This window comes from Hippocampus zosterae, chromosome 16 (assembly GCF_025434085.1).
Source record: "Hippocampus zosterae strain Florida chromosome 16, ASM2543408v3, whole genome shotgun sequence".
Classification (NCBI taxonomy): Eukaryota; Metazoa; Chordata; class Actinopteri; order Syngnathiformes; family Syngnathidae; genus Hippocampus; species Hippocampus zosterae.
The window spans coordinates 9,923,627-9,938,424 of NC_067466.1; the positions used below are offsets into that span (position 1 = coordinate 9,923,627).

Genomic DNA, 14,798 nt, shown 5'->3' on the forward strand with positions numbered 1-14,798 from the left:
CTAGGAAATTAAGCTGATTCGGTTGACAATATGTGAGAATGTTTAGAAAAAAATGAATTGAGATTGCTGTAGGACGATTGTGCTTTTCCACAGCAGGTTCCAGCGGACATGGCTCTGATTCGAAACATGAAAAACAAACATTGTGTTTCTTTGAAGTGTTGATGACCACACCGTTTGATGGACATTGTAAAAGGTCATCTCGACAGAAACATCCACTGAGGAAGGTGAGCGAAGTCCGGTGACGCGATGGGCACAGTATTTTAGTTACTGGGAACATCAAACGACCGGCGGAAGAAGTTTCAAGACACCTTTGCACTCATTTAGGGTGTGTTTCTGTCGACATGCTAGAATATCAGTGGTGGCATGTCATTTCCTGTTATATGATCACACTAACACATGATCGACTGTTCTCCTTTTTTATATGGTATTTGTGCTCTCCTTTAGCACATGTGAATGGGGGTGTATTTTTTTTAATAAACTACATTTTGCGAATAAATCTAGACCAGGGGTGTCAAACTCATCTTTGAGGCCGCTTTGGGGTTACACCTTCCTTCGATGGGCCGGTACGACGGAGAAATTTGATTAAATGGTTATATTTTATTAATTGTACAACTCAACTCAACTGTGTTTATAGAGCGACTTGAATCAACCATCGCTGTATACAAAGATATGTACATGGAGTGGATATATCAGAAATACAATGATGAAATTATTTGCTAACAACTACATATGGATGAATTGTGCCAATTCTGAAGCCAGTCATATTTTGTTCGATTATTGTTTGGTTGAGTGTTTTAACAGGTAACAAAATTATCACAAAATCTCGACATTATTCATATAGAATTTGGGCATTTCGGTACAGATTTTAGCAGGGTTTATGGCAGTTGATGCGCGTCAATTGCTTTCACGGGCCACATAAGTACATGGGGTTTCGACTTTGACACCTGTGATCTAGATGATCTGGGGAAGGGAAATGAAGAAACACATTGCGGCACAAATTGTTGTATACTTTTTTGTTTTGGTGGCAAAAGTATTTTATTTATAATCGATCTAGTCGATCTCATTATGAAAATAAAAAATAAAAATTGAGAAGTGAACACACCATGAGTGGTAGAAAAGAGCACAACTTTTTTTATTTGGGTTTGTTTTGGAGATTGAAGTGATTTGTGTACTGTGCTCCTCTGTTGATGTTGCTCGGCTGAAATTGACTTTATAACCGTTTTTTGATTTATTTCTAGTTCAAATGGTGCATTGATTTGGTCGTAATGGTTCAGATATGGATTTTAAATACATTTCCTAGGTGATTTTATGCGTTTACGATCTTTTCTTTGGTGGTAAAAGGAAAAAGGAAAACGACCCGACGGTGATGTAGTTATTCTCTGCAGAAAGTTGAGCTATTTTTCATTCTTTTGTTATTTTATTTTTATTTTATGTTACTGCGGATACGGTGTGATGAAGTAGTGTACTTCTAATGATTTTGAAGGCAAATTATGGTTATCGCAGGCGAGTGTTTTTCATTTTCTGGTGTCTGCGCATTGGTATCACTGCTTTTGCCAGTAACTGTGTTTCCATCAACAGCGGAGGATATACAGGGGGCTGCGTTATCGTCGATGACGGAGAGTAGCCTTCTCCGGTTCCGGCGTGACGCCTCCTGGAGGGATGGCGATCCCACCTATATAGACGCAATTGGGGTTCCTCGTGGCGTGCCAGATGAGTATAAGTTGGTTAACCAGATTGCTGCCGGTTGGGAATCCATTTTCATTTGGGTTACCCCTAATAAGAATGTTGACAGGATCAACTACCTCCACTACAACGTCCAGAGGCTCGGAAATTTTACTGAAGAAGCCGTCTTGGCTATAAAAGAGCAATTGGCGGCCACCTCCCTGATGGCGTTTCAGAACCACATCGCGGTTGATATGCTCTTGGCAGAGACCAATGGAGTATGTGCGATGTTTGGTGACCAGTGTTGTACGTTCATACCTAACAACACCGCGCCTGATGGCGCCCTCGCCAAGGCCATTGGAGGCCTCCGCACCCTGACTCGCCAAATAAGGGCCCATTCCGGCGTGAATACGTCCTTCTGGGCGGAGTGGTGGCATAAGGCCTTTGGAGAGTACAAGGATTTGGTGTTTTATGTACTAATCTCTTTTGCTCTTTTTGCAGCTGTCTTGACGTTGTGTGGATGCTGTTGCATTCCCTGTATCAGAGTGCTGCTTATCCGGCTTATTACTACGGCTGTCTCGCCCACGACGTCTAAAGTGAATGAGATGTATCCTCTGTTGTTGTTTGATGGCAGTGATTCTGGTGTTGATTATGCCTCTTCGGATGATGACGTGATTTCGCTTTGGCATCAGGGGGTCATAGATGGTTTTTAGTCGTTTTGCTCCCTGCCCCTGGGTGTAACTATGTTTGCGTGTGCGGCATTGACTCCACTGAATAAAGACCGTCGGGAAGGTTCTGTGTGATGATACGTGCAAATGTAGGATGAACAGGGGGGAATGTTGGATTTATTATTGTTTAGTAATCATACATTCACGTATTATTCGGTTGATTCTCGTGTCGTCATTTTATGCTCGCAATGAAGAATGCTTCTGCCTGTCAGTATAGTTTGATTTTGCTTGCAAAGAAGAACGCTTATGCTTTCAATCATTAGTTTGCTTTGCCTGCAATGAAGAACGCTTATGCTTTCAATAAAGATTTATCCTTTATTATTTACTCACATCTATAATCATTATATGTTCTTCATTATGTGCTCACTTTTGCTTGCTGTACTGTGTGAGAAGTTAGGGTCGCAACCACCTTTCCGAGGACGTGGCTGGGAAGAGATAACTGTTAAGACTAAACAGCAAGCAAGGCTGAACCGTGAATGGAGACATCAACACCAGCTGCAACGGGATGTTTATGTCTATTTGCACACATGTACGTAAATTGCACTCACATACACACACATAGTCAAACAAGTTCAGTGTGTGTTCAACAGCCCCCACCCTTTAGGTTGGACACACCTATGTAGTAGCTTTTCCCAATAAATGAGGAGGTGAAGGGGGAGATCGTTAGGGTTACGTGTGGAGAACTGAAACCGAACGCTTCTCCTCGTTCCCTCCTGGTACCAGAATCGAGTCTCCTGTCTCCTCCTTTTGGTTATTCTTGAGTGTCATTTTGGACCAACCTGACACCCATGAATGCAGATCTTCATGATTAATCCAAAGCATGAGCCAACATAGTTTCTCAATTGTTATTGTTATTATTTTTCCCTCCTTTTCTGCCCTCCCCATGTCTCATCTGCGACAGTTTGTCGGCTTCTTCGGTTTGCTTCCCTCATTTATATCTGTGCCTATCTGTCACCGCACATCACTGCGGTTGCTCAGGGTTATACAAAAGCGCTGAAGAAAATGAGAGAGAACCTTCACATTCCTCACCCAATTCACAGCAGGGGGGGAATCTGATGCAATAGCCGCTTCTCTTCTTTCTCTCTGTCTCTCTCTAAATGAGCAGCATGGTAGCGAGCATTTTTCCGCTCTTTAAAGAATGAAGAGCCTTTCAAGTTCTCACAGTCTTGCCGTCATATTTTTTTCTGGCTGTGGCATAAAGACTCTGATTTTTTTTGAAGGGGGGGGAAAAATGTTTTTCATCTCGAGAGGAGAAAAAAAATTTGATCTAAGCAATTTCATCAACCATGAAAAATAGCCAGTGCACGCTTCAGTTTCTATGCTGTTTTTTTTTTCAAGTGATACTAGCATGTCTGTTCACAGTGCTTCATTGTTTCACTTGTTTTTTTTCTTTCATATTACACATTACTTTCCAGCAGCATGACGAAATAGCGCATCTGTCTCACAGTTGAGAGGTATCAGTTTCAAATCCTAGCTTGGTTCGGCTCGTGGAGAGTTTGCATGTTCTGCCATGCTTTCCTGGGTTTTCATCAGGTACGGACACCACTTTCTGAAAACGTGCATGTAAGGGTGATGGAGCACTTAAAGTCATCTATAGCTGTGAGTGGGATTGTGTATGGTTGTTCAAACGTGCCCTGCGATTGGTTGGTGACCGGCCCACGATGTGTCCGACCTCTTGACTAAGACAGCAACATGGGATAAGCTCCAGCTCACCTTGAACACCAATGAGGACGAGCAGTACAGAAAATGGATGGTTGGAGGTGACTTCAGAACTGTAGGATCAGGCCCATGTTGGCCCATCTGTATTCTCCCACTGGACAGTTATTTGTGAACTTTATGAATAAAAAATACTTTTTTGTAATGCTTTGGTTTCTCTTTCTACTGGCTTACCAGTTGGATCACTCCAACACCTGGCAACATAATAGCAAGCAAGCAAATGTGACTTCTTGTGACAGCAGCCCAACTGGATGGTAGTACAGTAATCCCTCGTTTATCGCGGATAATGGGGACCAAAACCACCCGCGATAAACGAAAATCTGCGAAATACCGACCAATTAACATATACGGGTAAAAAATAATCATAATTTAAGTCCGCAAACGGTCCGCAAGGAGCTGCAAAACAACAGCGAGTCACATAGAGCAACATATACAGTACTGTACTCCATGTATATGAAAAAAAATGAACATGTTTGAAAAAAAATCCACAATGCACTGAAGCCGCGATAAAGCGAGGGATCACCGTAAATACGATGACATGACATCATTGACACATGATTAGTTTTGTGCCATCTTGCCGTTTTCATGCAAAAAAAAAAAACAATTACGCCTTCATAATGTCTTGGACAACTTGTGTATTTTTCTGTTCTTTGAGTTTGAATTTCTACAACTACAACACGTATTTTGCCAGGGTCACATAATCAGTAGAATATTATTAAAAACTGGCATGTTTTGTGGAGGGAACCATTAATGTGCAAATGCTTTTCTCTTGGCACAATGGGGGGCCTTTGTTGCCTTTCGACACAACACTGGATGTGTCCAGCTGCTGAACTCTTATTAAGTGGTATTATTGTCTGTTAGCACATGAAAACAAAGCCCACTCCTGGAAACCGGGGGCCATTATTTCTTTCAGCAGTCTAATAACCTCATCACCCCAACCTGGTGTAGGACTCTGCCTCTGCATAATTGTTTTGATCTAATATAAAATAAGTGAATCTTTAACGTCCAGAATGGGTTGTTGTTGGTGGCGGTGTTGATTTGTTCAGACGGCACTTAAATGACATAGCATGAGGATTAAGACAGATTTAAAGAAGAAAATTCAATTATATGATGATAACTTGTCAACACAGTGCATCTGATGTGGATGATGTGCAATTGTGTTACGTACACACTCAAACGTAGGCAATACAAAAGAGCTTGTACTATAATGTACCTTTGTACCCATAGCTGCTGTCTTGGTCCGCTGCAGGTTCCAGTTCGGGTTTTTGGGTGATTGCGTCACGGTTTCTTCTGTATTTATCTGTTTGTAAGGCACACACCAGGAAATAAATCACCTTGTCATCCTCAATTTTATTTTACGAGGTTTGATTAAATTGTTCCACCACAAGAGGGCAGTATAGCTGCATGGACAAACCGCTGTTCTGCTTATGGTGTGTGTGTTTCCTCTTTCTCATCTGAAATCAAAAACTGGCAGCATTTGAATTCGGTCTTTTCATCAGTGATGTAATTTAACTGGCACGTATGTGCAATCAAGTAATGCAAGAAATGTTTCTGAGTAGTCTAGTGGACTTTAGCAAACGTTGAATAAATACTTCTCTGTAGGTATCTTTCCAAATTAATAATTCACATCCTGATTTTGGAAAAGATTGTTTGATGCAACTCTTGTGCTGGATAGAATTTCAATGCGCATGTTTAGGCAGGCGGAAGTAGCTGATGCTGAGCTGAAGTCATTTGCAGAAACGCTTGTTTTTAGCAATTAAAAAGGAGGGGAAAACAGCCACTTTGGAGTGACTTAATTGGAACATGTACCTCGGTTGCATATGATTAAAATTTTATAAACTGATGTCAGTTTTCCTGTGCTTTCCTCAAAAAATGATCAAATGATTTTAATCATATGCAACAGAAAATTAGATTTTCAGTTCAATTCAGTCTTTTATTTTGAGAGGAAAATGTGAAGAGAGACTTTATTTGAACTCGATGATTAAATGTCAGCAAATTTAAAGGTGAACAAATACGTCGAATGATCACTTTGGTGAGCACATGTGCTTGCTGTTTCAAACATTTTCTAACCTGACAAAATATCCACGGCATGGCCACGCTCCACTCGCTCGACACCAAGCAGGCTGATGAGAATGAATGTGGTGGGAAGAGCCAGCATGGTTCCTGGCTGTGCCTTTAATTGGGACTTACTGGACCTGCAACCAAACACATTTGAATAAATTATTAGCAAAATACATGTCGCGGCCCCCATTTCAGTCTGGACATACTTGTCACATGAAGTAAACTCTTAAAACCAGCCGTCTTGTAGCCGTGCATCATGCAAAGCCATGCTCTTTGAGAAAGAGGGATGGGCTTTCTTCTAAATCCTGCCCAGCATGTCGTCAAACTGTGATTCTTTCTCTTTGAGTCTGATCACGTTCTTGCGAAGTGAAGAAATGCAAATTAAGACAGTTTCACAGCTACTTACGGTATCTTTTCCTTGTCCCCACCCAAGTGTATTATAAATCGGCTCACTCAACCATACTCTGTACATTTGGTGTCTTATTGAAATGCCATATGCATTACAATAATGAACCAATTGATTATAAACTCAAACGATTCCTTTTTTTCACAATTTTTTTCCCCATCCTGCAATATGCTGTTTAATTGTTGTGTTCAGTAAATGGTAAATTCAGTAGCTTGTCTATTGTTGTTACTTTTTGAGGACCTAATCATGTTTTATGACCAATATTCAGCAATCCAGATATTCCCAAAGGGTTTATATATACCCCCCCCCCCCCCCCCTTGAAACTATATTTTCTAGGCACCCTGAAATGTACATAAGATCAATGAGAAGAGAACTGGACAGCTATAGAGGCTGCAGAGATAATAAGTCAGTTCTTCTGATCAGCCATCTGCGCTCCAAAAAGCTTTGCAACTCATCCCGTCTGTCTGATGGACAGCCAGATTCCCGGGATGTCTTGGCGCCCACCGCCTACCATCATCATGTGCCACTTTAATTGTTCTGCAAAATGAACAGCTACAGCCAGTACTACAAATACGCCAAAACGCTTGAGCAAAAAAAAAAAAAAGTCTCCACCCGTTGACGAGTAAGGGCCATAACTGTTTTTGGAGATGGAAGCGATGACACAAAGTAGCTGTTGGCAATGTTATTAGTTTAGGTGTGAATGTGTTGCATAGATCAAAAGCAAGTGCCTCTTGCAAATGTGCTATAGTCTGGATCCGGTTAATGAGATTGTGTGGAAACTTGTCAACAAATGTAGCAGCAAAGCATATCGGCTTCCTCGACACATCAATAAAAGAATCTCATAAAGACGCTTCGAGGCAGAGAGAATAATATCCAATGGCTATACCATATTCAATATGAATGATATGAATATTTAGCAGTACTGTTGCCAAAATCTGCATATGATATTTGACCGAGGGATATTGCATTTTGGAGACGAGTGAAAATTGAATGTGATCGGAACATCTTTGCACTATTTAGTTAATAAAACATGCATCTGATCTGCAACACAGACAGGAGTAGGCCAGAATTGTTGCAAAGAAATTGAAAATGCAGTTTGAAAATAGGCCTGTGACTGAAAACTATGAGTGGAAAAAGGAAACTAACCTCTCCATGTGTTGGTGTGATAGGTTCAATGAGTGGAAGACAGGAAGCGAGTTCAATAACAAATTAAACTGATCAATACATGTGATGGCCTCAAACGGTCATTATTCATTTATTTGGCGTTATATTCCTGTACTCAGGTGCCACAAATTTAAGCATGAAAGTAAAGAATACGATTGCACACGACCTATGCACTTTTAAAGACAATGGTAATTTTTTGGACAACATTTTAGCACCCCCCCCAAAACAAAAAGATGTAATCACAATGCATTCTGGTGTTTGCTAATTGTGGCTGCAAGCCTTTTTCCTTCATGTCCACCAAACAATTGGACACATTAACACACAGTACCTCGCAAATCTCAGATATAAAGCTCACATGACTCTTATTACATATTTTACGCAGGTGTACCTAAGAAGTGGCCAGCGAGTATCGCTCATTCACACCGAGCCACACTTCAGAGGCTCTCCACTGAAAGATATAACAAAATATCTGTTAGACTCATCTTCTGGAGCATTGAACCGAGGGCAGAGCCTTCTGATCAAAGGTGACGGGAAAGCTGATTTCCTTCCTCCCGCCGAATGCTGGGGAATAATCACAGCTCACCATCTAACATATTGTCAATAAGAAAGAGCAGGCGTTTCCCTTGTAACACCGCAGACAGATCACAATACTCCAGCAAGCACCAGAGCGTGACCAGAATCCGCTTTCAGGTGCATCCCCAACCTCCTCTCCAACTGTGCAACACCCCAAAGCCCATCTCGACTCACACCCCACTTGCTTTTGTACAGATAAAAACATGCACAGATAATATCGCCCGTACAAAATGATAAAGGCTGTTTTTAAAAGTACCGTATATATGACATTCGCAGGACTCCATCATACATTACACATATCATTTCTCTACATTATGAAACGGAAACCGTACTTTTTTTTATCGATAACAGTGGATGAATAAGTCTACACACTGTTCAATTGTAATGTTTTCGTGATGTAAAAAAAAAGAAAAGAAACCCACATATTGTTATAATTTTGAAACTCTTTCCAACATTAATGTGACCCATAACCTGTACAACTCGATTGAGTTAATCTTGTCAAGAGGAGAAGTAAAAATAAACAACTGAAAATATTGGTTGCACACCCGTTTATGTCCTTCAATACAGTCCACTTACCGGTACATGTCAGATATAATTTTCAGGAATCTATTCTAACTGGACTGTGTTGGTTATCGTCAAAGCTGATAATATGCCAACCAGCTCACAGGTCAAACATGTGAGGGAGACCCTCAAAACCTGTGGTCACCCCTGCTGGTCATTTTGAAAAGTACATCTATGTCCAGAAAGGACGAGAGCAAAATTGGATGGGAGGAACCAGAGTGACAAATTAAAAATATTGTCATTCCATATGTATTGGTTCTGTTTGAAGAAATCAGGATTCTTCACAACATGATACAACGACTGCTACATGCCAAAGACTGGACACCTCATACCCAGAAAAGCATTCAGGTGATGTAGGTGTCTTGTATCAAGAACTGATGAAGCATATCCCAAAATTTTGGTAATTGTTCACAACAATTAAGATTCTGATGTTAAGTAAGATTATGGTTTATTAATTTCAGTCATTTTTATGTTAAAAAAAAACAATAAATGCATGGAACATCCAAAACCTTTAAGTTCAATGTTAATTTTCACTAATAATTTTTAAATGGCACTTTTTACAAGATGCTGATGTCTTAGGTGATGGAATGCATGATGTTTGTCCGTACAACTGGTAACACTTTTTTTTTTGGGGGGGGGGGGGGGGCAATCAAGTATCTGGAAAAAAAAAATATTTTAAACGCTCCTGTTAGCACTCACTATCAACCCATGGTACCTTTTGTATCGCTTTGTATTTAGTAGAGGAGGAATGAATGGTGGTGACGGATACATGTTTTCATCACTGCTATTCCACGTATTGGGGAAGCATCAGAACAAGACAAACGGTGTTCAAAGTATGATAGGCTACATCTGGAGCTTTCTTAATGCTCATAGTGACAAGTCACAGTCAGCTGAGTAGCCATTGTGGAGGAGGGGATCCAGCCTGAGTGGCAAGCGATGATCTGATGAAACAGCCACAAGGGCCAATGACCTTTGGTCCCAGAAGATGAATGACCCAATATGTCAGCAGCAGATCCTAGTACATCCATCCATCTATCCATTTTCAAATCCGCTTATCCTCACGAGGGTCGCCTATCCCAGCAGTCTTCTGGCAATAGGTGTGGTACACCCTGAACTGGTTGGCAGCAAATCGCAGGGCACACATAGACAAACAACCATTTGCACTCACAATCACACCGAGGGGCAATTCAGACTGTTCAATTATCCTAACATGCATGTTTTTGGAATGTGGGAGGAAACCGCAGCACCCGCGGAAAACCCACACAGGTGCGCGGAGAACATAAAAACTCCACTCATGAGCCTGATTCAAACCCTGAAACTCTGCACTGTGAGGCGGACATGTTAACCAGTCATCCACCGTGCCACGGATCGTACAAATATAGCTTATATGCTGTGAGATTCATTTAAAGCTTTGGGGACTGGATACTTAAAGCAAGTAGAGAGGAAGTTGAGTGATAATATCATCCTATACTTTTAGCATAGACTATCTGTAATTGCCATGCATGTAAAAATTGATTGAAGACTTTTACAGTTGAGGGTTTCTGAGTCAAGAGTTGCGTTGACCATGTGCAAGTGTGTGCCTGGGTGTGTGTTTGGTGGGAGCTGTAGAATGAATGTGTCTGTGTTAGTTTGAATGCACTTCCAACACATCCAAAAACCTAATCCCTTTTGGGTTTTCAAGATCACAAGGATTTCCGATATCAGAAGTCGAAGAAAACTACTGAGTTACAACCCTAAGAGCTAGAGACACAGGCAGTTTGAGGAAATGTCAAGTTATTTTTTTAGAAAGCATTAGACCATTCAAAGTTTCAAAACAAATTGGCTATTTTTTTAACCTTTAATTGGCACCCGTGCTTTGAATGATTCCCTAATTCTGCGCAAATAAATCAAACTTGAAATTTCTTCCACAAATATATCGAAAAATAGTCCACGCATATTTAAACATGATATCACATATTATTTTGGAGGCATGCAGTTTATTTGAAATGCTTTGTAACTTTGTGCATCAAAACATATCAAATGAATCTGAATTTACAGGCTGAGACTGTCCATATTCCTAAAAGAGCCAACTCCATATAGACACCAAACAATACTTGCAACTTCACAACTTACCCTCCCAGGTGATTCCTCCAAGATTACAGCTCCATTTATTAGTACAACCAAATCTGTCGATGAGCTTCTTTCAGGCATTTAACAATGAGAGTTGAAGGAGAAAAAGAAGGTGCAATGTGGACCTGCAAGAAGAAGAGCAACGAAATCAAAATGAGCTGCCCATACTGAAAGAAAATCCTTAATAATCCATCTGTGATCCAAGAGGCGCGATCAGATGGGGTGCATACAAATTGCAAACCTACCTCTGCAGCAACCTCGGTCCACTTTTTCCTCAGGGTCCTAAGGCTGCACAATTGCAGAGCAGCTTGCACATTCTGTTGCACTATAGAAACATGGTAGCTTCTGTTGCGGGTTGAACACTTTTGAATGGAATGTAATGTTTAAAAAAAAATCATAAAGAAACCAGCTAGCATTTCTCATATCCTTATTTTCTCATTTTTGTTTAAACACAGGCTTATCAATAACTATGGAGCATATTGGTATTTATCCTTGGATAAAGATCTTGTATGTGGGCTTTTTTTCTGGTTTCCCGCAGCCACTGTCTTAATATGGAAAGCCACCACTGCACAGACTGCAGAAATGTATCCTCCTGTGTCCTGCAGCAAAACAAGCTTGCCTCTGTCTCTTTCACCAAATGAAACTGAATTAATTTCTTTCTTACTTGTTTATAACCATTTGCCCTCAAACAAACACACACACCGAGGTTACACTATAGAGAGACAATAGATAAAAAGCCAGCACTTTTATTGATTTCCTGAGCTACAGACATGTTGGTTTGACCACAAATGATAAGAATCATATTTCCCCAAGTTTGCTTTTGCCATCTCTATGATATAGTGAGCTTTCTACCTTGTTGATTGTGCATGCTGCCCCTCCCATTGTATCAAATTGATTGAATCACTTGATAATTGATTTGGGTATTTTCTTATCTTCTTGATTTTATTGAAGAAAATGTGGCCACAAAAAAAATGATAAATGCATCCTCTGCTGGGTAATGATGTGTGCAACAAAAGAGAAGAATTGATCTGAAAATGCAGTTCGATCTAACCTTATACACACACAAACACACACACACACACACCCATGCACACGCAAACACACGTAATGGGCTGAAATAAGGAGCGCGCTGTCTGACTGTAAAGATGATTTAAGGCAACCTTTTTTTATTGAATAGAAGGTTGAGAACCATTCGAGCATTTAAGAGGCAAATAGATTCCCATAAAACAAGAAAATAATAATATTTAACACGCGCCCACTCAGGTGCTCATTTTTATATTATTCTTCAGTTTCACACGCAAAGTGGTGACGATGTTTCAAGAAAGGACTGATAGATAAAAAGTGTAACAGTAAAGTAGGGCTATGAACAGATATCTCCTTAGATTCCTTCCCCTCACTCAGCAGTACAGTTTTGAATTAACCCGAAGTCAATAGCATGGCTATCAATCATTCTTGCTGGAGTGGGCTTGAGAGTGTGCTATTGGACAGATAATCATCTCCTGAGGAAACAAGCTTTTCTTGCTTGCTTGTCTCTGAACAGCATGAGCATTGCAGTTTCATCACAGGACAGTAAAAAAACAAACAAAAAAAACAAGCACAATCTTTCCATAGGCTGTCTGTTACTATACAAATATGCCTCATCCAGATCATTGCTTTTGCAGGGTATTGAATCGATCGTAACCAGATTGCCGTGGTTCTCACGTGAGCAGGCTGTGTCAGTTCATAACAACAAGACTTTAATTAGGCTGGCATTACCTTTTACATTTTACAACTGACTGGAAAATAAATGAAGGAGTTCCCTTCCAAAAACTCAGGTTGATGGAAGTATGCAAGGCATCTTAAACACTGTCATTTTGCATTCCAAATGAATGATATAATTGGTAACTGGGGTGTGCCTTCAACTTGGAGCATGAATGCTGTTGTTGAGTTGTACACACCAACTTAAGGTTGTTTGTTTATTTGTGTGTCTTCGTCCACATCTTCTCTGTTGCCCCATGATTTCTCTAACTCCCTCTACCTGAGGCTAAATGTCGTCTAATACAACCACAACAGTCCATTTGTGATCGATTCAATGCCCTGAGAAAATTAGACAAGCACAATTTACCTTGCTCGCTATGATGATGACTCCTAAACGGGGGTACATGTTGATCCAAGATATGAGATCATCAGCGATGCTCAAGCAATTAACCTATTTCACTTCATTTGTCTGAAAATGTATATTATTTAACTACAGTACATATATTTAGTTGTTCATCTATCTATGCCAGCGATGTATAGTGAGAGGCAGAACAAGTATCTTTGTTTTCCATAAGATGGCAGAAAGTACATCAAACCTGTGCATCCACCTGTTGTCATTCATACAAGAGCAGAAGTCATGACTCATGCAGGTATATCGGCTTTGTGTTCAATTAAACAGGCCCAGATTCTCTCACCCTACTACAGGTATTGCCAAACGTAGAAAATGGCGTACGTGTTATTAGAAAATGCACAGTAACACTGTGTTACAGTACTTTTCTGTGTTACCCTCTGTTTAATCTACATTTCTTGTGGTTTGCATCTTTGGGTTTTTTTTGTCTGTTTATTTGATTGATTAGCTGTTTGAGAAGCCCGTCACTTTGACAAATAGCCGAAACTGGGAAACAAATGTAATTTGTTTGCTTGTCTGCAGTACACCTGGTACTACCAATTAATTATTTCTCGTTGCCTTCATGAAGGCGGCTGGAAGTTTTTCGCCATGCAGATGCGTGATCCTCCTCTCATAGTTTAGCTTTGATTTGCTTCCAGATTTATATGGTAATATTCAAATCCCTATTTCCATTTCCTCTGCTTTGGTTGTGTTGACTGACACTTCTGCATCTACACAAGAAGCCAAACAAAGCTATTTTTATGGATAGGCCATTATACAAGAGCTTCATGGGGAATCTGTAAGAATGCAATTCAGGTGTCATTGCCTCTTTGTAATGCGTCTCGTCTTCAGGAATTCATTCTCTCCGCTGCCTCACTTGAAAATGGCATTCTGACACCATTTACATGGAAATCACTTTGCCTCTTCATCTGTAATAGCGGCCTATGTGCAGACAGGACCTCAGAGGCCCGGAGTATTAATGAGGGTAGGAAGAACCAAAGAGAGCAATTGAGTTTTCAAGGCAAAAGTCAAGATCGGGCTTTCGGTACCTCGAGGATGAACAAAGTATTAAAATATTATGTTTATTAAGCATGTACTCACTCCCCTTCCTTTGCTTACTTTCACTTTGGTTTTCTTTCTTAAACACATTTGTATGAGCCCTTGCATGACATATATGATCGTGGAATAAAAGAATAAGAATGCATGTGTTCTGCAGAATATACTGTACTGTATATTTTATTGATGAATACGCACGTACCTGTTACCTTTTGTTCGATGAATATGACCGTTTGAAGTGTGTTATATTTGCTGCAAAAAATCATTTATTTGTCTGGATTAATACTGCCTCCACATGGCACAACTGCAGCATTACTAAGTAATGTACCCGATTTAAGTAATGCGTCGCACGATACCTAAGCATTAATTCGGGTTTAATCAACATCATTTAGTATGTCGGGTATTATTGTATAAATGTATTTCTCAATTTTCTTTAGTTGTACTAAGCGTAAAATGTGTATATCTATTGTAAACGTGTATGACAACTCTATAACTGTGGTAAACACTTCGACTAGTTTTGGCGAAAAAAAAATATTTACTTAAAATGTACAGGACTTTGTTTTCCTTTTTCCGGTACAGCATACGGCGCATGTCGTGCATTTTCTTTCTTGTCTGCGGGCGTGGCATGAATAGATAA

The 14,798-nt window shown here is 40.2% G+C and overlaps 1 protein-coding gene across 3 annotated transcripts in view; it reads right to left on the reverse strand.

Annotated features, from left to right (window-relative positions):
* Window positions 1–11,333, reverse strand: part of LOC127588632 (roundabout homolog 1-like) — a 78,901-nt gene extending 67,568 nt beyond the window's left edge. The window contains exons 1-4 of one of the 3 annotated variants that reach the window (XM_052047428.1): window positions 11,226–11,333; window positions 10,984–11,105; window positions 6,177–6,301; window positions 5,320–5,406 (exon numbers count right to left, since the gene is read on the reverse strand). In XM_052047428.1, the coding sequence (XP_051903388.1) occupies window positions 5,320–5,406; window positions 6,177–6,264 (175 nt within the window). In that variant the 5' untranslated portion in view covers window positions 6,265–6,301; window positions 10,984–11,105; window positions 11,226–11,333. Of the gene's footprint in view, window positions 1–5,319; window positions 5,407–6,176; window positions 6,302–6,373; window positions 6,410–10,983; window positions 11,202–11,225 lie in introns of those variants that run through there. The other 2 variants (XM_052047427.1, XM_052047429.1) reach the window with 2 other exon arrangements.
* Window positions 11,334–14,798: the final 3,465 nt, after the last annotated feature.